Genomic DNA, 27,866 nt, shown 5'->3' on the forward strand with positions numbered 1-27,866 from the left:
CTCACGTCACGCCACAGAAAGACGGCGAGGCACGGATTCGCCGTCGTCATCATCACCCTCACACCTTCTTGGCAGGCTCCAGGCCGGCGGGGTGTTTCTCCAGGGGCGTCCAGCTAGCTTTATTTTTGCTGTGCTCGGGTTTTTGTTGCAACTCGCGCGTTTGCGTCTGTGCGAGTGCTGCATCGAACGTGAGGACGCCGTTCCAGCGAGCGAAGAAGACCAGCACGACAACGTGAGCGAGGAGAGAGAGAGAGACGTAAAAGAGAGAGAGAGAGCAGCTGCACAAGTCAAGACTGCGACGCCGTCACCGTCAACCCAGGGGAAGGCCCGACCCTCGGCGTTTCGAAGGGGAAAAGGAAGCTACCGCCGGGGCGACGACGTGCCCCTCTCCCCGGACCGCTCCCCCCACCGCCAACCACCCATGGGCGAGGCAAGCGCCCGCGGCCACAAAGCAGGCGGCGAGGCAGCGGACGACAAAGAAGAAAGGGTCGCCGCAGACCTTGTGGGGGCGACCGGTGCGGACGGTCGAGATCCAGACGTGCCTCAAGCGTGTGATTCGAGGCGACAGCGTGCCCAGAACCCGCTAACAGTTCGCCTCCCCGCTCGAAACAGACGTGCAACATTGGGAAGGCGCGCTGTCTCGAAACTTCTTCCTGGACTTCACTCCCCCACGCATCTGGACGCTTCCAAGGACTTCGTGCGTTGTTATTGGCAAGCGTGACTTCTTCGAGCACTACTGCAACATAGGCGACGGCGACGACTCTCTGGGAGTTTTCCCGGCTGACCACGCACCGCATGACCGAAAGAAACAAGACTGTCTATTGGGAACCGACTGCTTATGCGCTTCATAAGCGGCTGACGCGTTATAACCGGCGGTGAAAGTTTGTCTTTATTAAGCAGGTGACAGAGCCTCGTGACGTTGGAAAAGCCATACTTACTCAAGGCCGCCTGAAGATACGTCAGGGCTGAGGCAGACGACAGAGTCCTGCAACCTTTGCAAGCCTCTCGGCCTCCTCAAGACTGCCTGAAGCTTCCTCAAGATTCAAGACTGGTGCAGATCTTGGCAATCTTGGCAAAGTTCAGAGATTCGTTCATCGTCTACACAGCGGCCTCAAATGTTCTCACAACTTAAGCTTTCCCAAGACTGAACCCGATGACAGAGTGTTGAAGCATAGGTGAAGTGTTTTGGTACGTCAAGCTTGCCTCAAGCTTTCCGAAGGTTCAAGCTTACTCAAGACTAAATACGACGGAGCCTTGCAGCCTCGGCAAAGACCTTAGCTTCCTAAGCTTACTACAAAAGAAAAGGCTCAGCGGCGACGACTGGAGCGTGGAACTTCCTTCTACTGGACGAAGATCCGAGGCAGACGCTCGACTCCTGACCACTCTGCGACGGAAGTGTGCGTTCGGGTAGCTTACCTAGCGCTGCGTTTACGTATGAAGAGCTTGCAGTGTGGGACCGGAATTCCGACTGAGATAACCGAGCGGGTCTCTTGATCTAATCATTGACGCCAATGCAACTGCACAGTGCCGCTCGTCGCATGTTCCAGGGACTTTTGTAGCGATCGAGTGCGAAGTTGCCGCTCCGAAAGAAGAAAGGCCGTTTCGCTTCCCGTTGTCCAGTTGGCCACTTCGTTAAGACCACTGCGCGCACTTCCCTTGTTGTCGGTGTCACCGGCACGTCACAGATACAAGGCGGGGTGCATACAAACGCGGAACTTTTCGGGCATTGGGTGCACCATATGAGCAGACGACGCGAACTTCCGTCACTGACTTTGTGAGGCCTCTGTCTTTCCCCCTTCGCTCCGACAGGCTGATGGAGTGACCAGTTTCTCGACTGTCTACCTCTTGAACCGAACTTTCCAACTCCGCCGCTGCCATGGTCGCAGAAGAGAACGGCAAGCCTTCACCCGGCAAGAACGGCTCCACGAAGAAAAGCAACAAAGCACAGACCAAAGATGGGGCCAAGAAAGCCGTCTTCATTACGGGTGAGTTCCAGGGTTGCATGGACATATGCAAAATTATGCCTTCGGGGGCCGAATTCGCAAAACTTTTCGTTCGTAAGTGTTCTCTGCCATCGGGCCAGCTAGCTTCGCTAATGACATGTCCGGCATCGGGATTGGCTTAAAATTTTATCTTACGAACAATTCAAGCGTGAGACGTTTTTGTGAGTAGACGGGCTCCATGTGTAGAGAATATATCAGTAAGTTCAGAAATTTACATATTTATTTTGCTTTGCTATCACAAAGCAATGCTTCTGCTTAGTTTTGGGGTAGTCGTGCGCGAAAACAAGCGTAGGATTATGTTTCATTTTTCTTTTTTTTTCAAACTCGGTTTATGTGTATTAATATTTTCCCAGAAGAGCCCGAATAATGTGCGCTTCTAGGTGGCCTCTATGCAACAGCGAAATCTTTTTCGCTTGTCTTATATTACTCATATTTAAATTTAGCCACTTGAAGAACTAAAGTTACGATGAAAAAAAAAAGGCCTATTGGCCTCAGCCTGCGCACGATTATACGATGATGTCTATAGCGATATTTCTAACACGCATTTCCCCAAGAAATGTCTGGATGCGTCTCTTCTCGCAAAAGCCGTAGTTCTAAAAAAAAAAAAAGGCAGGCTTTCGTGAAGAGAAGCCTGCAGGCGTTCTTTTCTTTTATTTTTTCTGTCGTCTTTTAGCACCCACACAAAACTCTTCGCAGGATTGAATACGAACCTCGAGTGCCGCCTTTAACGATGCAAGCGAGTGCTCTCCACAGCGAAAACTTCTAATACTTTCTTCCTTGCCTAATAGTTTCTCAGAATGATTAATAATGTCTGAAACAGCACTTCAACAACAGCCTGGCAGATCAATCTCCTTTCACGACGCTACTACCGATTTTCTCCGAAGTTGGCTACTTTGACACCCAGTCAAAATGAGATTTTAGTAGTGCAGCATCCGCTGCCTATGCTGTCCATTGTGACCTGGAAAAACAGAAATTGGTGGCATGCGTAGGCCTATGGAAGGTTACAACACAAATTCCGGCGAAAATCGCGAAAATCTATTTGTTTATTTATTCACTGCAGTCGCCACGGTAGCCTGGCGGCTACAGTGCAAAATAATGTACACCCTTAAAAGCGAGAAAGGGCATAAATGTCTATAACTCTCGCCCTTAGTGTATGAGTTATATAAATCAACACCCTAAGGGTGTGAGTTTACACCCTTTCACACGTTTAAACCCTTTCAACATTTACACCCTTTCACACGTTTACACCGTTTCCCGCTTTTAGCAGTGTAAATTATTTCACAGTGCATAGCGCTGCGCTGTTGAGCTTTAGGTTGCGGGTTCGATCGCTAGCGGTCGCATTTGCGTGGCGGGGGCGGAATGGAGAAAACGCTGTGTACCGTGCATTGAGTGTACGCGTTAAAGAGCCCTACAGGCGATCAAAATTAATCCGGAGTCAGAAACGCTCCGCCCGACTCTACCTCCGACAAGTGGGAGAAGACCCTAAGAAGCCCGCTCCTACAAGACCAGCAATGGACCGTCCAGCAGGCTCGCGCAGCGGCCGCCAGGTATTCCCTGTCGGTCCCTGCGTGGGAGACGCCCACTGCGCGCTGACGTGCGTCCTGCAGGACTTTTATTAAAGTTTTTCCAATCCAGTCCAATCCCCCCTACTACGTTCCTGAAAATCAGATTGTGGTTTTGCACTCAAAACAAGAGAATTTTTTTCTTATTCATTCGATACGTACAGCAAGCTCGTGGTCTCTGCAGAGACGGTATAAATTCACGCAAACGCACGAGCACGAGAAGACAAAGAAACAATATATTATAGTATTAATATTATCATATCAATCGTATCAATATTAATATATTCCAGTGAATTAGTTCTCACTGTGTAGGGCATTGTACTCGAACTTTTCATCTGTACCACTCAGCAACGGTTCGTGTGGGAGAGAAAAAAAAACGAGTAATTGTGTGCATCAGTTCGAGCGGAGTAATCGGTAAAGGTAATTTAATTATAATGTCTCGCGCGTCTCGCTAATAGTGGTCTTGTACAGTGAAAGTGGTCAAGTGGACAGTCGTCACTAAGAAGCTGAAAAAGAAGAAACTCCTGCCGTAAGTTCTTTCTGCGTAGTTTGGGGCAATGAAACACTGGCATTTCATTAGTTCCACCGGGGATGTATACTTAGATCCTTTTTTCTTCTTGCTATTTTTTGTAAGTTATTTTCGTACGTGTTATTTGTAGTACGCGAATTAATCGCCTCGGCCTGTAGCAACGCCGGCGAGTCCGCTGATAAAACCCCGGTTTCGCAAGATGACCGTAGGCGATACTTTGCACCGTTACGAGAGCAATTACGATAATTAACTCATTACCATGGAGATGAGATACAGAGATCTTGCAAACAATCCTGCTGCCGCGCATCGAGCGGATAACCCACCATATAGTGTTGCAATAAGTGTCTACGAGCGGCTGACGTAATTCGAAATGGCGGGAGATCTATATCATGCCGGCCCTTTCCAAGTACTGCTGCGGCTATATTTAGCCACAGAGCACATGCCATGATTTTTCGTAAACGCTACAGGCTGTGCAGTCTGCGTGGCGCAGACTTTACGAAGTGTTCTTCATGTTAGCTACAATGTGCCATTTAACAAAAACGGACTTAATTGTGCCGGTCAATAGCTTTGCAAATAAACGTCTTGTAGACGTCTGCAAGATCGCACGGCCTTTATTGTTTAATTTCGAACGGATAAAAAAAAGCAAATTGTGGCGTGTAACACGAATCGGCCTCTTCAGCAAGTAAAAAAAAAACCCGATTAAGCGGATATTACTTGAACGAGAAAGTGCATTGCACGCGGACAGGTAGTTACCACGTCTAAGCGCTGGACTTGCTCAACTTTGCGCCACAGACTGACATTACGAAAATCGAACCCGGGAAATGCTTAATTCACTTTCAGTCTCGCGAAATGCTTAATTCAGTCTGTTCTGCAGTAATTCCGAGGCTGGCACTGTCGAGATACATGCGCCCTACAAATGTGCTACAAAATGCCTAATCGGTGCTTTAGTTATGAAGTGCCAGACAGATTTTTGTCTTGTGCTTAGGGAGGAAGTTAACTGGAACACCTACGATTTTTTATGTCACTCTTAGAGGAAGCATATTTCGAAACAAGCGCTACAGAATAGTGAATGCACCTAAGTGGCCATGACTGCTTTGACGCCAGAAGTGTCAGGCACACATTGCTTCACAATATACGCGGCTGTGCGCCTGAGTTCAGCCAGGCTCACGTTTTCGACGGGCATCGTAGCCAGGCAACCAGGCTGATAATCGAAGCACGGCACATACACCTTAAAAAGAAAAATGATGCGTTCGTCAGTTTTCCTTTAATTGAGATGCGTTATAAATAACTTTCGTTTTCGAGTAGCTAAGTTATCACTTCGTTTGCTTGGCTACGTGTTGTTACAAACGGGGTAATAACTTTTTTAAAGTTTACCGAATTTTTTTTTTCAATATCACCTGCGGCTGATAGCACGATTCTTGTCCTTGAGTTGTATTATTCGATGAGGCGGAACATTATTAACACGAGAAATCGAAACACGTATTCATCAAATGAATGAAGATGAACTAATTAACTTCACGATTAATTACTTTACGGCACACATTGCAGTTTACGAATTGGATCCGGTGAGTTTGCCAGAGTATCCGTTTGAACTGAATCTTCAGGATGACACCAGTTTCGAAATATCGCTGACAGTGTCGGATGAAATACATGGACGTTTTCCAGTGTCTTTTATGCTTCAATGCATAAAAGCTGGTTTTTGTTAACATGTAAGTGGAACAGCAGTATATTTTTTGTCATTCTGGTGTCAGAATGTCATTCTGGCGTCAAAATTGATGTCATTATGGAAATTCATTCTAACTGAATGAGCATTCAAGCTCACCTGCTACAATGAGTAAATTCCAACATGTGCCGTAAGGTTATTAATTCAGAAGTTAATTAATTTTGAAAAATTAGATGAATGTGCACGTCTTTCGATTTCTCTTCAAAGTAAGGTCCGCCTATTTGGATAAACCAGCTCGACGACTACAACTACGTTACATGCGACAGGCGATTTTTTAAAAATTCCGGAAAGCTTATAAATTATCACCCTGTATATTGCGCAGTTCGTCGGGAACAAATCTTGAGTTGAAAGTGGCGCTAGTGTTTCCGTGTCTCTAAATGGCCATTTTTTTATGTGGCGTATTTCCTAAATGACTGCATTATTACCCAGCTTCTTTTCAAGCGATCTCAACGTGCGCCCTAAGGCTTGCAGCTAAAGAGTCAAATCGCGCAACTTTGATAATTGCATACTTGCACGTAGTGGAGTACAAATCGTCAAACGTGTAAGCATCTGCAACTGTCAAAAATAAATGCATATATGGATGAATGAATAGTCAAGTAAAGATTTTGAATAGTGCAATAAATACCACACATCTATAATAACACACAATATGAATTACAAGATCATACAGCATTATACAAGCTCTACATATGGTTGCCGCAAGAATATTTTTTTAAAATTTCGTAAAAATTAATCCGGACATCTTTACTATTGCACCTCTAATAGTTACACTGTGTTGAACGTAAAACCTCATAATTAAAGTGACAGTCATCTAAGTCACCGTTAAACTCGAGTAACACTTTTTCATGGCCTAGTGTGTAAGACACACTTGGAAATGAAGGTAATGAAATAAAGAAAAAAAATGAGGTAGAAGACACCTACACAAGGGAGGGCAGTAGGTATAGGGAGAGCGCGGTTTCACGAATCGCAGCTTATTGTCTGCCGGTGTCTCACGCTTAAAAACCAGTGCTCACGTGCCCGTTGAAAACACTTGAAATGTCATCTACCGCATTCTCGCACGTCATATCAGTGTAGGTTGTAAAATAATTTTAAAAAATCGTCAACGTATCCGGAAACCTTAAGAACAATGGTTTCGTCGAATGCTTGATCAAGTTCACCGTCAAGAAAGGCTACAGGGGTGTGCGGACATTCGAAACTTTCAAACGACGAATCGAATAGTGTCCAATTCGATTCGGTCATCGAATCGAAAAGTCACTATTTGAAAATGCGAATATTTTTTGAACGCTTCTCGAATATTTCAAAACGTCAACTGCGGCCAAATAAACATAGAATTGGAGCAAAAGCAACGTAAATTTTTGCACCCGCGTGGGCATAGTATATAGAAACGTAAAATACGAGGCATTTCGTAGTGCAGCTGGCTACGTCACTCAGGTAGCAATACTTTACAGGCTGTACAGCAATTATTCGTACTCACTGAAGAGCACTGTACCTGCGAATAAACTATTTGCTTGCTCCTAATGGTCCATTAGTGCTTTTAATAAACAACGCTTCGTATAGCGTGCAGTGTAATGACAGCAACTTGCCAACCTTAGGAATACTGGGACGTGGACATCGTTCTATATCAATTGTGATGACGGTTGTTCATTATTCGAAAACTACGCGAAAACTATTCGACCTTTGATTCGGTTGGACTCGACTCGCTTCTGTCACTATTCGATTCGGTCTCAAAAATCACTATTCGCACACCTCTAAATTAAAGGCTAAGAAAATGTCGCAGAGAGCAGGAGCAACCATAGTACTAATACAAACGCCCTTTTCTTTGTAGAAACATGTCGTTCTCAAATGAGATGAACGCGGATTCGAAATAAAATTTTAATAAAGTCATAAAACTATCGACAGTGATCGGCGCTTTGTTAACAAAGGCAATGTTGCCGTCCTTTTCGATGCCTGCTCTGACCGTCTTGAACAGTTCGTCGTCCGGGATCGAATAGAATAAACCCTAAACGTCAACAGAAAACCCAATCCGTATACACTCTATTAGTAATTAGCAAGAAACTAATTACTTCATCATAGTTCTTCACTCGAAAGGGGTTGTTTAAATATTTCAAGTGGCAAAAAAAAAAGAAGATTTTGCTAATCTGGAACTACCAGGTGACCGCTCCACTAAATATAGTACCGCGGGGGGTGTCGACCTTGTGCGTGTTGACGGTGAAGAAAACGCTGAGAGACGTTTCCTTGGTTTTTTTCACGCGCTTGGCCCCATACCCTCCCTCGTGAAGGTATGCCCCATGGCAACCCAACCGAATCAACAAGGAAAATAAAGTATGTGTCTTCTTTCTCGCGCTGCCTTTAGTTCCAAGTGTCACTGTTCGACTGTTTCTGTATTTCGTGACTTCTAAAACTGAGCATTGGGTTTTGGTTAAAAACAAAAACAAATGAACGAGTGTGGTGGAAGTCAATGCCTCGTAGTACTGGTGTTTTATTTGGAACATTAAACCCAGTACAGTGAACTGAACGGTTTTATTTTCCGTTGCTTATATATCTTTCGCGAATTCCGAATACCCAGGTAAACTTCGCGGAGGCCGTCGCTCCGTTGGGGCTCTTATCACAAGAAAGGCTTAGGATCGGCCAGCGCCCCACGGAAACTGAAATGCTTTTCTCGGCAAAAAAAAAAAAAAGTATCGTTGTTTAGCCCGCGTTGTCTATCTCCGACATCCCGCGGTATTCCGCTGTCGGTCCGCGAAACGTCGAAGGACTCTCTCAGTCGATCGAGATTCGATCCCGCGCGGAGCAAGGCGGAAACTATATGGAACGTTGAGGCGCAGTTCTCGGAGCTTGTATCAAAACAGGAGCGAAGGTGAGAGCGAGAAAACGAGGAAGAAATAACTTTTAAGAATATGCAGACAACGCGATGCGAGCTCTTCCTTCGTTCCATTGTATACCGCAAGATGCGCCACGTTGAAGAGGAGGTAAAATAAGTAAAGAACAAAGAGACAAGGTTAGCGGATGCTTCACGGCAGAAGCGTGCCGGCGCTTCCGGCGCTAATATCTGCGGGCCAGCGACGGATGGGTGAGGAAAAAGGGGCCGGAACGGAATTCCAAACAGGATGTTTCAAGGTGTCATGTATGCGCAGGACATGTTGCGAGGCGTGCAACTTGATCACGTCGTATTTCTTGAGGAACGAAAAGGAGACGGCAGATTGCGGTTGCACTTCGATGCGCCAAGATCGAAGCTTTCGCTGCACATGGTTCAATGCTCATGCAGTTCCATGGCGCAGCACGCAGCCACAGCAGAATGAAAAAAAAAATGACTCTTAAGAGAGTCTGTGGACGTTTCTCGGGGAAGTCTACTGTTTGTCTGCGAAAAATAGCCTGCAGACGTATTGACTTCGACTTCATTGTTTGACTTTGTTCGATTTCGTGAACTTCGTCGTGCCAAGCTTGAAGCATTTGCTGCGTATGGTTTATGACCATGGAGTTCGACTGTGCAGCGCACAGCCACAAGAAAAATAAAATATTTGGGCACCCTTAAGAGAGTCTGTAGACGTCTTTCGAGAAAGTCTATTGTTTGGCTACAAAAAACAGCCTGTAGACGTATTGACGTAGCCAACGCAAAAATCACGCATGACATCCAGTTGTATCTCTACAAAAAGTGTACTGAAGGCGACAAAATGTAAACAAACGGGTACCACATTGTCCATAAAGGGTTTTCTAAGTTACCGTTTCCCACGATTTCCAACTAATGCGCCTATAAACTTTGTTCGAATAACATGCTCGGTAGTATCTAGACTATACAAGAGACCGAGGAAACTCGACCTTTGCTAGTGACTTTTGTCGATAGAGAGTATGACTTTTACATCCAAACGAACAAGTCCTCAAAATACCACGAAAAGGCTAATTTAAGCAGTCTCAAAGAAGTTCATTGACAGTCTATAGACCACCCAAGTTTTGCGTTCGACTCCTGGCTGCGGCGACCGCACACCGATAGGGTCAACGGAATTAATGCGCAGTCATTCGTCCATTACGACAGATGTTCGTTAAGGGGCTACAATTAGACAAAATTAAACCAAAGCCGGCTTGCCCTGTAGCCTATAGACTGCGCCCGACTCGGGAAATAAGCTGCCCCGAGTGTATAAGTCGACACTTGGCGCGAGAAACGACGTGAATGTATGTCATGCAAACGAGTAGTGTGCAATACGAAATCCCCCTGTGCTTTATTTTGCCGTGTCCTGAACGAAATGGTTAAAAAATCCCGCTCACGTGGTGCCAACCTGCAAAATGAGCTAGCCTCTGGCAACAAACTTTATTAGCGCATGAATTCAAGCTCTCGAATAAGCGATGAAGTTTAGACAGCTCAAATACATTACGCCATTGCACACATGCGCTAATTACAGGCTAGTCTTAATCAATTTTACAAATATTTCTTAATTATATGTTATATTTGTTTTAACGTTCGATTGATTGATTGATTGATTGATTGATTGATTGATTGATTGATTGATTGATTGATTGATTGATTGACGTTATAAGTGCAACAAGGGCTCCGAAAGATGCCACATAGTGTTGGTCTCCGTATTCTGACCACCGGCAGTACACCATTACATGCGTCAAAAGCGCGGTACCCTAACTTTGTTTTCTTGTTTCATATTTTTTACACCTAACCCCCCATCAAAATTTGACTGCCGCAAAATAGTTTACTCGAAAGGCTCCACCTTTGCGACGAACGCCCACCACGGGGTATAATTATTGTCCAACCAGAGAAAAACAGCTCGCTAACTGGCTACTGATTAGACGTCATTACGTGATGACAAACGCTTTGTTCTGGAAAACAAAAGAATTAAGACAGTCCGTCACACTTTATTGTTAGTTTTGTCCTTAACCACGATTCCGCTGTAGCGACGCGGTATCCTTGAAAGAAAGACGTGACCTTGACGGTTGCCGTCGCGAGACTTTGCCGATAGCGCAGCTTCACGGGATCCATAATTTCAGCGTTATTACTACGCGTTACGCATTTCTAATGCGGCTCGACCGAGCGCAGAATCTCGGGCTTTCCAGCCACAAGCCTTCCTAGATACCGACTCCCGGCGTTGCGTGCCACCCGCTACACCGACGGCGATGTGGCCTCAAACCACGCTACCGGGGTTTCCCAATTGTGAGGAACAGAAGCAAGACCCTTCGTCTCGTAAAACGTATGTGGGAGATCCGTCCGCGCGTTGTTTCGTCTAGATAAGCTTAGGTTAGCCAGAGGCTATAGTATAGAGTTAGGCTTCAAAGCAGAGCGCGAGAAAAACTGTCCGCGTTGTTACGTCTAGTAAGCTTAGGTTAGCCAGAGGCTATAGTATAGAGTTAGGCTTGAAAGCAGAGCGCGAGAAAAACTGTCCGCGTTGTTACGTCTAGTAAGCTTAGGTTAGCCAGAGGCTATAGTATAGAGTTAGGCTTGAAAGCAGAGCGCGAGAAAAACTGTCCGCGTTGTTACGTCTAGTAAGCTTAGGTTAGCCAGAGGCTATAGTATAGAGTTAGGCTTGAAAGCAGAGCGCGAGAAAAACCGTCCGCGTTGTTACGTCTAGTAAGCTTAGGTTAGGCAGAGGCTATAGTATATAGTTAGGCTTGAAAGCAGAGCGCGAGAAAAACTGTCCGCGTCGTTACGTCTAGTAAGCTTAGGTTAGCCAGAGGCTATAGTATAGAGTTAGGCTTGAAAGCAGAGCGCGAGAAAAACTGCCCGCGTCGTTACGTCTAGTAAGCTTAGGTTAGCCAGAGGCTATAGTATAGAGTTAGGCTTCAAAGCAGAGCGCGAGAAAAACTGTCCGCGTTGTTACGTCTAGTAAGCTTAGGTTAGCCAGAGGCTATAGTATAGAGTTAGGTTTCAAAGCAGAGCGCGAGAAAAACTGTCCGCGTTGTTACGTCTAGTAAGCTTAGGTTAGCCAGAGGCTATAATATAGAGTTAGGCTTCAAAGCAGAGCGCGAGAAGAACTGTCCGCGTTGTTACGTCTAGTAAGCTTAGGTTAGGCAGAGGCTATAGTATAGAGTTAGGCCTGAAAGCAGAGCGCGAGAAAAACTGTCCACGTTGTTACGTCTAGTAAGCTTAGGTTAGCCAGAGGCTATAGTATAGAGTTAGGCTTCAAAGCAGAGCGCGAGAAAAACTGTCCGCGTTGTTACGTCTAGTAAGCTTAGGTTAGCCAGAGGCTATAGTATAGAGTTAGGCTTCAAAGCAGAGCGCGAGAAAAACTGCCCGCGTTGTTACATCTATAGTAAGCTTAGGTTAGCCAGAGGCAATAGTATAGAGTTAGGCTTCAAAGCAGAGCGCGAGAAAAACTGTCTGCGTTGTTACGTCTAGTAAGCTTAGGTTAGCCAGAGGCTATAGTATAGAGTTAGGCTTGAAAGCAGAGCGCGAGAAAAACTGTCCGCGTTGTTACGTCTAGTAAGCTTGGGTTAGCAAGAGGCTATAGTATAGAGTTAGACTTCAAAGCAGAGGGCGAGAAAAACTGTCCGCGTTGTTACGTCTAGTAAGCTTAGGTTAGGCAGAGGCTATAATATAAGAGTTAGGCTTCAAAGCAGAGCGCGAGAAAAACTGTCCGCGTTGTTACGTCTAGTAAGCTTAAGTTAGCCAGAGGCTATAGTATAGAGTTAGGCTTGAAAGCAGAGCGCGAGAAAAGCGCGAAGCTTGACTCGAAGCACTCGTCAAAGCGTGACGATTTGTAGCACCGTAAGACAGGAAATTATTCAAATTAACGAACGTCGCGATGTGTCCCGTCACGCGCCAAGCCACGCACTCGTTCCGAGAACGAGAAATGTCAGGGCTGCTGATGAACGCGAGGCTGTATGCAAAAGTGCGTGTCTCACGATGGCAGGTGAAGCTTGCTGTAAGAGCAACATTAGTTGTAATGAAAAAAACAAAAACAAGCACAGATACAAAACGACTGTTGCAATATCCCTTGATTTGAAGGTATCGTGGCATCTCATATTTCTTTTTATGCAGAAAATTCTGGCGTTCTTTCCAGTTGCTATAAGGTCGGTACTGTTCTTGCTTTTTTTTCTTTGCTTTTTCTTTTTCTGAGCTGTCGTTCACTAATGCTGCTGAGCCAGTGAATTCGCTAAATTTGCCTTGCAGCGAGTATTCGACATTTATTGAAAAAACCCCGTATTCCCCATACCTCCTGTATTAAATAACATCTCATTAAATACGAAAAAAAAAAACGGGTTTTTATATGGAATCCTATACGTTTCATATCGGATCATTGGATATCGGAGTTACGTGGCATATGGGTTTTCTTAATAGAGGTGGAGGGGGGGGGGGGTGTTGTGTAATATTCGTTGTGTTCATATTACCCCGACACAGAGCGTCCGCGCGACCACAGATGCAAGATAACGCTCTTTCACATCACTGACAGAAACAAATTTGCTGGGGAATTAGCGGTAAACGCGCGAGAAATGCATTACGTCGCGCCTCTTTGAGTTCCCGGATCCACGTGTTCAACCACGTTCACCACATACGTTGCAAAACGTTGCTCAGGAGTTCTACACACGTCTGGCCTCTTCGAGGAGCGAAGTGCGACTAGTAGAGGTGGTCCGGAGCAAATTATATATATATATATATATATATATATATATATATATATATATATATATATATATATATATATATATATATATATATATATAGTTTGAGCTAGTGCGAACAGTAGGACAAATCCTTTATGAAGACTTTCCCACAGAGGTCGAAAGTTTGGTCAACGCTGCAGATATCCCTAAATTTATTGATCGGGTCATTGGCTTGCGGGCAGATCGACACCGGTTGATTACGTGTATACCTTCCAAATAGAAGCAGCTGAGCCATCACAAACGCCGTAAAAAATTAAATAAATTAAATTACGTCGTTTTAGTTGGCAGAACAACGATCTGTCGGGTTATGAGGCACACCGCGGGCGACATGTCCCACACCGCTCGCTGTGAAGTATACACGGAGATTCCCGTGTACTCCTCGAAATTCTGTATATCACCGCTGGTCTACGCCCCCTTTTGTTTCTTTCTTTTTTTATATATACGCCCAATATAAACGAGTAAGGCAAGCTACAGACTGGCAAAGCTGACACACGCGCAAGGATCTTCCGTTTACGAAACAACCGCGTTCAAAATGTCCGCGCTCCGTCACTTTTTTGACGAGACGCACAATAACAGCCCACCGCGGTGGCGGAGAATAAATAGCTCCTACATCAGCACGTCGTCCCCCTCTTTTTTATCGTAATTTGTCTTTCGATCCTCCCCAGGGGTGATCCCTTTCAACCGCATCGTTATTCTTCGAGCGGGACCGGCGTCTTTTCAACGACGCACTTCCTTCTCGAGCGTGTATTCCGTTCGCCCGGATGACCGGTTCCCTGCGCCTCCGGCATCAACTATTCCTGACTAAAGAAAAGAAAAAGGCTAGCACGCCGTCAACACATTGTTTCCCCGACGGACGACAGCCAAGGTTATAAAGCGCTCCATTCTTAATTCGTTTATTGGCGCCGTCGCGTGCTTGCCTGATTTCTCTCTCTCTCTCTTTCTTTCTTTCATTCTTATTTAGCTCAGTACTTTATTGTCGAATATTTCAGCCCTTCTCGCACTTTTGTTCATTTCGATTGTTCTCCTTTCTTTAAATATTTCTCTCTTTCCTCGTTTAATTCTTTCTTGAGTTAGTTGCACCTTCTTTTTTTTTCTTTTTTTCTTTATGTTTTTACGTCTTCCCAGATTTCATTCTGTCGAAAGACCAAACGAAACATTTAACAGTTTTTCCCCCCTTTATTTCTTAAACGGTTCTCTCATTTCTTTCTTTTTCAGTTATCTTGTTTTTCTTACATTCCTTTCTGCTTGCATTCTTGACCTTCCCCCCCCCCTCCCTTTATTTATTGTAATTTTTCTTTAATTTACCTGCCGGAAAACAACCTTGGACGACCGAGGCTTTTAGACGCAACACCTAGTCGGCAGCCATTACTCGTTTTTTTTTTTCTGTATACCCTTTAACGTCACTCCCGGCCGTCGTACCCCGCGCAGACTCAGACGCGTCACTCAAGCGAATGCGCCAAGTCTACCCCGACACGACGACGCCCACAGTTAGACAGGCCGCAAGCCTTTGACGGAAGGGTTAGTCACGCGAATGAAGGATTTCGCTGGGCCTTTCTCTTCACGGTGCAACTATTGCGGAGCTGAAAGGGGGAAAAAGAGTAAAATAAACGAACAGTGGCCGATTGACCTAGAGAGCGCTTTCAGTTTATTCCGTCTCGAGCTTTTCTTCTTTCTTTCCTTTTTTTTTTTGTTTCTGCGCGGTAAAATCCGTCGGTTGTGATACCACGCGTCATTCGTTGGTCACCGAGAAGGGCAGGTTTTACCCACGGCTGATACGGAAGAACGGGCTGGTACGGAAGACCGTATCGTCCCGTGTTTAACGCGCGTCGGCTTACGTCATGCATAGTTCACTTTCTTTTTTCATCCAATTTAGTTTCTCGCCATGCACAGCCAACTACAAAAGATTGCGGGACACGGGGTGCGCGCCGAAAACGTGAATTCCTGTTCTGTTACCGGGAAGGTTCAAGCTCGGTGCCACAACTTCGGTTCCCCCCCCCCCCATTCATATACGTGTGAAACGTAGAAATTCTCTCCCGAGACAATCACTGGAACGATTTGCGCGAAATTTTGTTGCATTTGAGAGGGGAAGTGAATTTCTAGCAACTCTGTAGGAAATTCACAACTATGACTTACACGACTTTGTGTTTTCTACGGCAGCTGTATAGGAAACACACCTATGGCCTGCGATTTCGAATTTTTTTTACAAATATACGAAACACTATCTTAACACATCCGTATAACGCCGCCCTACTAAACGACGTTTCTTGAGGATGCGCTTCTCGAGGTCCACCAGCTTATGTAACCGATGTGTAAATCCCCCATATATACAGACACACGGCTTAGCCGTTAAGATAGTTTGACGCTTACGGCAGTTAGTAATAAGAACCATTCGACAAACGCGCCAATATTCGCGAGCTTCAAAGCGACGCATTCGACTTCAAGGCTGGGCCTATAGGTTACGGCCTCAATGGCGCTGAGCTTTGGTATTATGGTCACTAACGCCAACTGCAAAACAAAGAGGCTTGGTCATACGCGCATGAGCGTCAAGCAGCACAATCTTGACAATATGAAGCGATAAAGACACTAAAGCGAGTCCGGATGATAAAAGACATTCTGCGGTTTAGTCATGGCGCTGCTCGTTCCGTCGAGGTAATCAACACGATAGATAACAAAACCGGAAATCGATAATATATAACGCGCGACACAATAGGTTGTATTATTGGCAGCTGCGGGTCTGGGACAATGTCAGAAGGAAAATAAAATGCCGAGGGAAAAATAAAACTGGCACAAGGAGGTGAGAGATAGTTCAATTAACACTGGCGCACGACTAAAGGGACCACAAAAAATTAAATATTTTGCTGAGCCCGATAGCTAGCGGAAGTCCACTGTCCAATAGCTACATGGATATATGTCCATCAACCGCGGTCGCCCGACTGACTGACTGACTGCATGTGGGCAACTGGCTTCACGCTTCTTGTTGGCTACTGCCTGCAGAACGTCTACAAACGTGGCGTTCAGAGAAGTCTGTGAACGCTTGTCTAACAGAAATGAACTTTCCTAACTGTTGCCCACAGCTCCTCGTCTAAATCTTGCACACAATAACTCATCACCTCATAACGTCTGCCTGTACTTCAGGCAGCCCGTGGGGCAACGACGCGGGAGAAACCGCAAAACCACGGCGCCTGCAGCTTCGGCTTCTTCTCAAGGCAGCACCCTTACTCTCGAACAAAGTGCTTTCGCGTGACACGGTGCGCGCCCCGGTCGTTGCCACTTCCGACGACCGCTCATCGAGGTCGGCTGTGCTGCGGGGAAGCCTGCACGACGCTGCTTCAACAAAGCATGGCTTCCGTGTCGTTTTTACATATTGGTATTTGTTTTTCTTCTTTTTTTTTCTTCGAGTCGCAGGCATGCGTGAATCCATCGAGGGAGGAGAAAACGCTCGAGAGTGAGCCGACGCAAAGCGTTCCACGGTCGGTCATTTACGTGCGAGCGCCCCATTTCGCTCTCATTCAATTTTCCTTTTTTTTTCCTTGTACGATACCGAGCACAAAACTTACACCGTCGTGCCGCAGTAATTCCACTGTCGAGTCAGCTATCGCAGCTTCGACTTGTAGTTCAAGCGTTTCCTTTAGGGTCCCTTTACAAATTTTGCCAGGTGTATCTTCCATTGACTCCAAACCCCGTTTTTGTGCTGTCAATATCGCCTTTCTTGTCGCTGTCGTTTCAGCTATCGCCGTTTAGAGTGGTACTGCACGTTTTCCGTTAAGTGTCCCTCTACAAATTTTTCAAACTGTATCTGCTATAGGCTCCATACTGAGTCTGTGTGCCGTCAATATCGTCTTTCGTGTAGTTGCCGTTTCAACTATCGCCGTTTAGAGTGGTACTGCAAGTTTTCCGTTAAGGGTCCCTTTACAAATTTTTCCAGCTGTATCTGCTATAGGCTTCATACTGAGTCTGTGTGCCGTCAATATCGTTTTTCGTGTGGTTGCCGTTTCAGCTATCGCCGTTTAGAGTGGTACTGCAAGTTTTCCGTTAAGTGTCCCTCTACAAATTTTTCCAGCTGTATCTGCTATAGGCTTCATACTGAGTCTGTGTGCCATCAATATCGTCTTTCGTGTAGTTGCCGTTTCAACTATCGCCGTTTAGAGTGGTACTGCAAGTTTTCCGTTAAGGGTCCCTTTACAAATTTTTCCAGCTGTATCTGCTATAGGCTTCATACTGAGTCTGTGTGCCGTCAATATCGTTTTTCGTGTGGTTGCCGTTTCAGCTATCGCCGTTTAGAGTGGTACTGCAAGTTTTCCGTTAAGTGTCCCTCTACAAATTTTTCCAGCTGTATCTGCTATAGGCTTCATACTGAGTCTGTGTGCCATCAATATCGTCTTTCGTGTAGTTGCCGTTTCAACTATCGCCGTTTAGAGTGGTACTGCAAGTTTTCCGTTAAGGGTCCCTTTACAAATTTTTCCAGCTGTATCTGCTATAGGCTTCATACTGAGTCTGTGTGCCGTCAATATCGTTTTTCGTGTGGTTGCCGTTTCAGCTATCGCCGTTTAGAGTGGTACTGCAAGTTTTCCGTTAAGTGTCCCTCTACAAATTTTTCCAGCTGTATCTGCTATAGGCTCCATACTGAGTCTGTGTGCCGTCAATATCGTCTTTCGTGTAGTTGCCGTTTCAACTATCGCCGTTTAGAGTGGTACTGCAAGTTTTCCGTTAAGGGTCCCTTTACAAATTTTTCCAGCTGTATCTGCTATAGGCTCCATACTGAGTCTGTGTGCCGTCAATATCGTTTTTCGTGTGGTTGCCGTTTCAGCTATCGCCGTTTAGAGTGGTACTGCAAGTTTTCCGTTAAGTGTCCCTCTACAAATTTTTCCAGCTGTATCTGCTATAGGCTTCATACTGAGTCTGTGTGCCATCAATATCGTCTTTCGTGTGGTTGCCGTTTCAGCTATCGCTGTTTAGAGTGGTACTGCAAGTTTTCCGTTAAGTGTCCCTCTACAAATTTTTCAAACTGTATCTGCTATAGGCTCCATATTGAGTCTGTGCACCGTCAATATCGTCTTTCGTGTGGTTGCCATTTCAGCTATCGCTATTTAGAGTGGTACTGCAAGTTTTCCGTTAAGTGTCCCTCTACAAATTTTTCAAACTGTATCTGCTATAGGCTCCATATTGAGTCTGTGCACCGTCAATATCGTCTTTCGTGTGGTTGCCATTTCAGCTATCGCTATTTAGAGTGGTACTGCAAGTTTTCCGTTAAGTGTCCCTCTACAAATTTTTCAAACTGTATCTGCTATAGGCTCCATATTGAGTCTGTGCACCGTCAATATCGTCTTTCGTGTGGTTGCCATTTCAGCTATCGCTATTTAGAGTGGTACTGCAAGTTTTCCGTTAAGTGTCCCTCTACAAATTTTTCAAACTGTATCTGCTATAGGCTCCATATGAGTCTGTGCGCCGTCAATATCGTCGTCATGCCGTCGTCGGCGTTCGTAGTAGTTGTCCTCGTGCCGCTGTCGTTTCAGCTATCGTTGTTTTGAGCGTTATTTTAAGCGTTCCTGTACGTGACCCTCTGCAAACGCCTTTCCCGCTAATATACAGGGTGTTCCAACTATCATGCACCAAGATTTAAAAAAAATATGCAAATGCCACGTAGCTGGACAGAACCAAGGTAACGTTGTTTGCCATCGCTTGGAGACATTATTTTGTTTGCATTCCACCTGATTGCATAATTAGTCTTAATTAATTAACCCACCTCTCAAATATTATAATTTGATCAAAAGTGTCAATGAGAAAATTGTAGAGCGACATGAAAAACTCCCGATACAGCTTCCAGTTGCTCAATACGTGCTACATAAAAGTGTTTTTTCGAGCGTGAAAGAAGCCTGCAAATGCACGCAAAATGGCCGTGCGACTGGCCGCTCGAGGCATTTCCCTTCTCGTGGCATCGAGAAGAGAACAAGCTTCAAGGTCCCACACATACTTAGCTGCGTCTTTTCCCTTCAGCCGCTATGCACTTTGCATTTAAGCGGTTCCTGACGTAGAGGCGCACAGCTCCAGATGTGTAACTGCTCTACGTGCCTTCTCCGCTCGCAGGTTGCGACACGGGTTTCGGCCACGAGCTGGCCAAGCGGCTGGATTCCGCGGGGTTCCAGGTGCTCGCGGGTTGCCTCAACCCGTCCTCAGAGGGCGCCACCATGCTCAGAGACTTCTGCTCGGCCTCACTGCGCGTCCTACACCTGGACGTGACGCGCGAGGAGCACTTCCGGCGCGCCTCCAAGACCCTGACCGCCGAGCTCGGACCCAGGGGTGAGTGTTAGGCTAGCGCGAACGGAAAGGCGTGGCCCTCACTGTCACTGTTTGGAGCATCAGTACTGCAAAGATCTATCTATCTATCTATCTATCTATCTATCTATCTATCTATCTATCTATCTATCTATCTATCTATCTATCTATCTATCTATCTATCTATCTATCTATCTATCTATCTATCTATCTATCTATCTATGTCCGTCTGCGCTTGCAAGGGGCACAGATAAAGCGGCGCATATAATTACTGCGAGGACATATACATACACACACACACGCGCGCGTGTGTGTGTGTGTGTGTGTGTGTGTGTGTGTGTGTGTGTGTGTGTGTGTGTGTGTGTGTGTGTGTGTGTGTGTGTGTGTGTGTGTGTGTGTGTGTGTGTGTGTGTGTGTGTGTGTGTGTGTGTGTGTGTGTGTGTGATTAGCATTCTTATGGCACTTAGTGTACTTTCCAGGGGCTATGTATGTATCTAAGCGTCTTACGGCATACCTGGTTCACTGGATAGTCCGTGGTCGAATGGGTAGCGCATTGGACTGCTGTGCTGACCGAACAAGGTTTGAAGCCAACCGTCGGACCAACTTGGGTCACTGAATATATGTCGATGTGCACATATATGTGCCGCTCATCATCGAACCTCTTTCACGCCAACATGGCTCAGTGTAGGTGCGAGACTGGAATTGGCATCGCTGTTCAATGAAACTCTTTGACGCCGACACGGAGCACCGGGTATGTGTGCCACTCGGTATGCGCATGGTCTTCAGTGGACCTCTTTGATGTCAATTTGAGTCCCTGGATATGTACCAGTACATGTGTGCAGCTCTTCAATGAACGCCTTTGACGCCGATTTGGGTAATTAACTAGGCATGGTGGCCATTGGAAATGCGCCGCTCTACAATGACGAAAAAGAGCGCTTAAAATTTATCCGATGCTAAACGCAATCGAACCCACGTCACAAGAGTTCCTCAAGTACAGCAAGCCGACGTATTAGTAGGCTACACCCCAAATGCACTGGGTGTATCTACGGCTTTTCAATGAACGTCTCTCACGCAAGCGCTCTAGTGAACTGTGCCACGATTGCACTTGCTATGTGCCGCTCTTCAACGAACCACTCGTCAACTTGGGTAACTTGAGTATGTGCCAGTGGTTGTGCGGCAAAGCGAGGGAACAATTGTCGGCGTTCGCAGGAACCGGCGCTCCGCGCTTCTGGTCTCGGAGGCCACGCGCGGACTTCTCGGCGGCGCCTCCAGATGGCGCGGCGTGTCCGGAAAGAAGCGCGAAAGTAGGATCCCGGTTGCCGCATGACGCCTGCCTAAGCGTTCGCACTATACCCTCACTTGCACCAACTCGGATTTCTCTATTCAAATGCGTGTAAACCGCAAAACTGCTTCTGATAGACAACTGCAGGACTTTCTCCAATTGTATATTTGTTGCATTTCGGAGAGAAAGTTAAATTGTAGCTACTGTAGGAATGAGGCTATTGATTTAGGGCCTCAAAATTTTGTACGAAAATGTAGAAAGTTGTTAAGTTAAAGAAAAACAAAGACAAGCACGAAGCTTACGCATCCTTAACTCTGTACTAAAGATGGATATCGGAGTTCTGTAGATCGCATATGTTACAGCATCTCTGGCGCACAAATGTGATTTATGTTTACAGATTAAGTGGAATCGTTGCAGTGTGGTCAAAATTAATCTCAGAATTGTGACATCGTTTTTACTGCTGAGTCACAGGGTTCCTCACTTGATGTTCGGACTTTTATAAGGTTCACAGAAAGAAAATTTAAATCGTGGTAGCCATCGTTTCTCGATAATTTATAGCTGTCATTGACTCTCGAGGAGGTGGCAACCCTTGTGACGTCAACCCCCTTCCTCTCTCCCTCTCTCCCCAATTTCCTTCCTTCGTCACGCTAACGCATCCTCGCTCGCAGGGCTGTGGGCGGTGGTGGCCAACGCGGGGATGATGAGCGCCGGCGAACTGGAGTGGGGCAGCTCGGACGCGGCGCGCTACCTGTTCGAGGTGAACGTGTTCGGCGTCGTGAACACGGTGCGAACCGCGCTGCCGTTCCTGCGCCGACAGCCCGGATCCAGGGCCGTCATCGTGGCCAGCGTAGCCGGTGAGTGCTAACTCTCGCCCCTCTCACGGTTATACCTGCCTGCCTGCTCCACACGCATCACGTGACCTGGCCGACTCAGTTTCTACGGGCTCCTCTGCGACGTGCGCCGCGACAGTGGCGTGCGCCGCTCTTCAATTTCGTGCGCCGATTTCCATCTTGACTTGCTCGCATGCTTCTCCCTTGCTAACTCTTCAGGTCTCTGTGCCCCCCCCCCCCGTGCAGGGTAGCAAACTAAACTATTCTGGTTAGCCTCCCTGCCTTTCTTTTGCTTCTCTATCTCTGCTACTCTTAACGTCAACTTTAATATTGGCTACCCCCGTTATCTCTCTAATCCACACCGCTGTCTTCCTCTTTCTTAACGTTACACCTAACGTTCTTCGTTCCATCGCTCGCTGCACGGTCCTTAAATTCTTCTCGAGCTTCCTTTGTTAACCTCCAAGTTTTTGCTCCATGTGCTAGTACCGGCAGAATGCAATGATCGTACACTTTTTCTTTTCAAGGATAGTGCTAATTGCTGCCGATAAGATTCCTGCCGTATGCGCTCCAAGTCATTTTTGTTCTTCTGTAAGTTTCCTAATTATCGTTATCAGGGTACCCCGTGATAATTGGCCTAGACAAACGCACTCTTCCACCTATTCTAGAAGCCGACTGCCAGTCGCAAATTATCGTGCCCTTGCAAGGCCACTGAACAATGTCTTCCGCGTATTAATATTCAACCCAACTCGATCTTACATGAATTAGTAAAGGCAAGGCGCAGAAGACCAGGACTGAAGAAGAAGAACACAAACGACAGGACAGGCGCTCTTCTTCTTCTTGAGTCCTGGTTTTCTGCACCTTGCCTTTACTAATTCAAGCATGAACCAACTAGTCCAAGCAAGAGTTTTACTCGATCTTACACTTTGTCGGCTAAGGTAATAAATGGTTTGTTGCAAGTCATGCCTAGCGTTGCTGAATGGGCAATGTCATCTGCAGTTACCACTGGTTTCTGTGACATTCGTTACTGATCCTCACATCCTATTCCTTCGCAGCCTAATAGATCGCTTGCACATGACGCCAACGGACAAAGCTTCTCACCGTGCGGGTTCTCCGACATGGCGCCCAGAGTGACGTCCGTGCTATCCATCTAGCTTGAATACTTCTTCCAAACATCTCTAAAGCTCCTCTAAAGCTTTGGTGTAACACATTGCGCACTGGTATGAGGATCGGCCCACCAAGTCGCCATCTCTGATTACGCGGTTTCCAGGATTCGCCCAATGCGCTCGGTCAGACAACCACCCGCGCAATGTGGTGGTGGTGGTGGAGGGGTGCAAGAAAATATGGCTTCGCTTTAAAAGAAGAATATCAAACGCACCCTTTTGTTTTGCACTGTCCTCCCACCAGGGCGCGTGACGTACCCGGGCCTGGCCTTCTACTGCATGTCCAAGCACGCCGTGGTCTCCTTCGCCGACGGCCTGCGACGCGAAATGCGCAAGTGGGACATCCTCGTCTCCACCATCGAGCCCGTACTCTACAGGTAGGCTTCCCGGCACGGCACCCCTCGCGAGTGCGCGTTCCACGAAGCGACGCAAAAGTCAATGACTTCTGTGGAACGAACGAGATGCATGCCTGTCGGAAAGTGTTCCCCTCGAAACGAAACCAGGAAACAGAAGAAAAAAAAAACAATGCGGACAGCGCAGTGCTCCGAGATAACGGGACACGTTGTGCATCGTCCTGTTGTTATCGCTTTGTTGTCACCGCTCTTTTTTTTTTCTTTGTGCTTTTTTTTCTCACTCCACAAAACCAATGCCTTACTGGGGGAGAGCTGGCGATCCCAGCAAAGCGATTGCGAAGACATTCTGATAATTTAGGGGTGTGCAAACATTCGAAATTTCTAACAAGATCGAGTCGGGTGTATACTTTTGTTTCAGATTGCGGTATCCGATTCGAGAAATTTATATGAGATTTCTCTGAACAATCGATTTGCGACAAATACGTACGTTGGTTACTACAATTATTTGAGCCTTCGCTATGGTACAGATGCGCCTTGGCGAAGCTTGTATATTTGCTGGGGTGCAGTATTAATGCGCCATCTGGCATATACTCGGTGAACGACAGCTGTTGCCTTCCAGATTCCGGTGTACACCTCTGCATCTTTCTTTGAAGCTATCTTTTTTTTACTTCTTTGCGTTATAAGACATATGACACTCAAGAGGCTTCAGACAAAATGTCATGAACAAGCAAACGCTAAGAAATTTTTGCCGTGGCAACTAATATAATATACTGACTGATGGCGCCAAGCCCACCTTATATCACATTACATGGGGATGCGTTCAGAATCAACAATTCCTTCAAATAAAAAACCCGAGTGGGGAGCAGCGCGGGAGAGGGTGCTCTTCAGCAGCGACCCGAAAGTCCAGCATGGACTAGTAAGGCACGCTCACCGAGTAGCCACCCTCAGTGGTGCCCTGGAATAGGGGCGTCGACCCTGCGCAGATGGGGAAGAAGACCGTGAAGACGGCCGACCACATCTGCCACCGCTAATTTCTAACCAATTACAGCAAATCAAGTTTTTCCTCCTCCTCACTAACATCTAGAAGGCACATATGACATACAAGATTCTACCTACAGTAGGCTTCAGCAGCCAGTACCAACATAAAGTATAGCCTGCTATGACCTGTAAAGTCAAAGTTTCGCTTTCCTTTTCTTTAATAATAGCTAAGTCACTCAGCCCCCCCCCCCCCGTCCCCGCAAAATTTCAACTTTACCAATTACAACTAATTTAATGCTGGTACTTCGGGTCCCTTTCAAAAAGAAGCCAAACTCATTATCCCGCCGGCGTCTAACCGCTTAAGCACACTACCTTTTCTTCCGAGTTTCACTTACGAGCTTCAGAATTTAATTTCATTAGTGTATTTTGCCCGTGCCGCCCGATTATTGGCCAATCCCTCTTAATGGGTACGCACCACAAACGTTGAGATCATCAGCATCGTCATCATGATTATTGCTGTTTCGCCCTCCAGGACCAAGATGGCGATGCCCGAGCACATCCAGTGCACGGTCGACCAGTCGTGGCAGGACACCCCGGCGGCCGTGCGCGAGGTGTACGGCAAGACGTACTTCGAGCACTTCCGCTCGCGCTGCCTCGACTTCCTGTCGCGGCGCTGCCGGGAGGACCTCTACGAGGTCGTCGACAACATGGTGCACGCCGTCAGCTCCCGCCGGCCGCGCCGGTCCTACTTCTGCGGCGGCCCCAGCGACAAGTTCCGGGTGGCCCTGCTTCGCGTCCTCTCCGCGAACACGGTGGACCGCTTGCTGTGCACCATCAACCAGAGTCACGTGGGCCGCTCGATATCCGACGGATAAAAGCAGCCCGTCCACCCTCCGACCACCGCATAAGTCCTATACCGATTGAGTTCGTTTCCGCGAGGGAAGGTTTGAGTGCACCTCTCAACCGCAGTCGCCTTTCGTATGCGCCTTAAGTGCAGACCGAGGTGTGTAGTTTAACATCTCGCGGTGAAGTTTGTCCAGCGCTGCTCTTTGCTAGCGGTACTGTTCCGGCTGCTCGATTCAAAGACAAAAAGAAAGAAGACATACTGAAACGAACGTTTTGTGCAAGAAAGGTTAAAGTTCCTCATAGATAGATATTTACGGGTTGTATTCCCTTGTGTCGGCTTCGTAACGGTCTTCAACCGTCTCTTAAGCGTAAACTACGGCGTTGATCTTTTGAAGACTGTTAACATTTTCTTCGTGAATAATCTTGTCCATCATCATCTTCCAGAAGTTAATCAGTTCCCTTTAATTGTCCTTTGTTACTGAAGGATAAAAATAGTACAGGTTGATTCATCCTTAGCGAACTGGAGAACAGTTGTGCAGTTAGCGAACTAGGCAACCACGGTCGCCGAGCTGGGCACTTCGCAAAGTCCACCGCAATGTGCGAAATCTGTTAGAAATTATGGAGCGGTCAAACGTGTTGTTTAAACGGGAGAAACGCTTATACCTTCTTTCATCTGAAATGACACACTGGGTATATATTTACCAAAACCCAGGCGACAGTTCATTCAGAGTGAAAGTGTTGCACATGCGTCAGGAGTTTTAAAATGTGCAATAAACATATATACTCTCTTCTCCATGAATTCCTAAGGATATGTTATGCTACTGCGACGAACGGCGTGGAAGCGACAGAACCGTTCGTACGAAACTGCAAAGTCGGGACCCATCACTATTCATTTGCCATGACGGTCCGGAAAACTGAGAGCACGTTACTGACGACATCGCGGACTTTGTCGACAGTGCCGAGATCGAAGTGAAAGCGGAACACTGCGTCGTCTTTCAACGTCATGGACCACGGCTTCCATACATTTCATGATCAAGTGAATGCCTACTTAAGCACTTCACGCGGCGAGCGTCAGAGTTTTAGCCTCGTCGAAAACAATCCTCAAAACAGGAGTGCCAATGCGCATACCTGATGACAACGAAGCGACTCGAGAGGGAACAAGTGCATCCACTGCTGAAACTTCGTGGTGTGTAGTATACAAGGGTTGGGGGGGGGGCAGTGACAGGGTGAGGGGTGACAAAAAAACGTGGGCAACACGGGAGACACGATGGGTCGTCGAAGTTGGCCTCTGGTGCCAGAAGACATATATGTCCTTGCAAATTTATTGTGTAAGTTGTATTTGTGAATAAACATGTAATCGAAACGCCGTGTGTCGTGGAAAGTCACTCGGGGACTTTTAGCTGTCATAAACGTACTGCTGTTTACGGATACCGGCACACTGGAGTCACGGATAAGCTCAGCATGTGTCGATGGCGCCACCTTGAGTCAGTCACGTCAACTGGAGCACAGAGAACTATAATTGCAACGACCATGTCTACCTCAACTGTTGGTTTAAAGGCGTCGGCAGCAACAATCACTACTGGGATGCGGGTTCCTTTATTTTTCTTTTCGTCGCCTGCCACAGCAATCACGCAACACAGCGACGCTCGCAGTTCGCTGTAGTTGAAGAAATATACTTTAGCAGGTCGTTTTTGAGGGCTAGTTGGTTCATACTTACAGCTAGGTTAAAACTGCGTGAGAAACGAGGACAGCGAAAGAAACACGCAACACACCACGAGCGCAGTGGCGTGTTGTGTGTTTCTTTCGCTGACCTCGTTTTTCGCGTAGTTTTAACCTACCTTCGTGGTTGAAGAGACTGCCACAACGTGGCAGCACTAGCGCCGATGTCGCCGCCGTTGACGTCTTCGGTGTTGAGGTATTACGTCAAGTGTAACAAGTTGGCGGAGAGGCTGAGAGCCTGTATTCAGTGATTCCGCATGTATTTATTAACGGTGAACGATAAACCGCAAGCAATGTACTGCCTTTGGGATTGCGCATTCGCCGTCTAGATTTACGCCAGAGCCATCCAAGACTGCATATTATAACTCATTTGGGCTTTCAACAGCTTCCGCTTCTAACCCTCGTGGAAGACATGCTTTGCAGGTGACATCCTGTATCAGGGAGCGAGCCACAAAAAACCTCGTCCACGCGCGCAAACTAAGAACGTCTGGCAAAGCCGACTTCCCCGCACTATGAGAGCTTTTGGGGAGAAGCCTGTTTTACAGGCGATAACTTGCGCACGGGAAGCGGTATCGAGCGAGGAAAGCCTATGGCGCATGTATATGTGCGCATTTGTAATACATCATGTCCGACCCAGGGCGGTGTTAGCATAACAATGGTAAGCGTCGTCGCACGCGGATAATAAATGAATTGGGACACCCCCAGCTTTGTCAAATGAGCCAGCGCGGAGGGGAAGCTTTACAGGTGACGCCTTGTATACAGGGAATGCTGTGTTCAAACGCATCGTTTATGCGCGCGTAACCTAGAAGGTTTGGCACACTAAGGTGTCTAGTGCAAAAGTTGGCAGTTTCGCCCGAAGGGCGAAGCGTCGACAGCGATAGCTTCGACAGCGACAGCATCGACAGCGATAGCAAGGTTCTGGCGCTGCGCTTGAACTGGTCGAGTGGTATTGTAATTATACGCAGTTGCGACATGGTTCAAAGCAGCACGCAGTGTAACTACTGTTTGT

General features: G+C 46.7%; 1 protein-coding gene across 1 annotated transcript; it reads left to right on the forward strand.

The window, feature by feature from the left end:
* Positions 1-26,504, forward strand: LOC142589891 (17-beta-hydroxysteroid dehydrogenase type 6-like). Its single transcript, XM_075701550.1, has 5 exons — positions 1-1,985; positions 19,501-19,713; positions 21,640-21,825; positions 23,206-23,338; positions 24,825-26,504. The coding sequence occupies exons 1-5, from the start codon at positions 1,877-1,879 to the stop codon at positions 25,165-25,167; spliced, it is 984 nt and encodes a 327-aa protein (XP_075557665.1). The 5' UTR covers positions 1-1,876; the 3' UTR covers positions 25,168-26,504.
* Positions 26,505-27,866: the final 1,362 nt, after the last annotated feature.

The sequence above is a fragment of the Dermacentor variabilis genome, chromosome 8 (assembly GCF_050947875.1).
Source record: "Dermacentor variabilis isolate Ectoservices chromosome 8, ASM5094787v1, whole genome shotgun sequence".
Taxonomy (NCBI): domain Eukaryota; kingdom Metazoa; phylum Arthropoda; class Arachnida; order Ixodida; family Ixodidae; genus Dermacentor; species Dermacentor variabilis.

Bases quoted from the DNA above. Each gene is read 5' to 3' on its own strand.
- LOC142589891 (XM_075701550.1), top strand. From the start codon at position 1,877: ATGGTCGCAGAAGAGAACGGCAAGCCTTCACCCGGCAAGAACGGCTCC. The intron at 19,714-21,639 runs GTGAGTGTTAGG...CCTCGCTCGCAG, and splicing joins CGCCGAGCTCGGACCCAGGG to GGCTGTGGGCGGTGGTGGCC. The intron at 23,339-24,824 runs GTAGGCTTCCCG...TTCGCCCTCCAG, and splicing joins ATCGAGCCCGTACTCTACAG to GACCAAGATGGCGATGCCCG.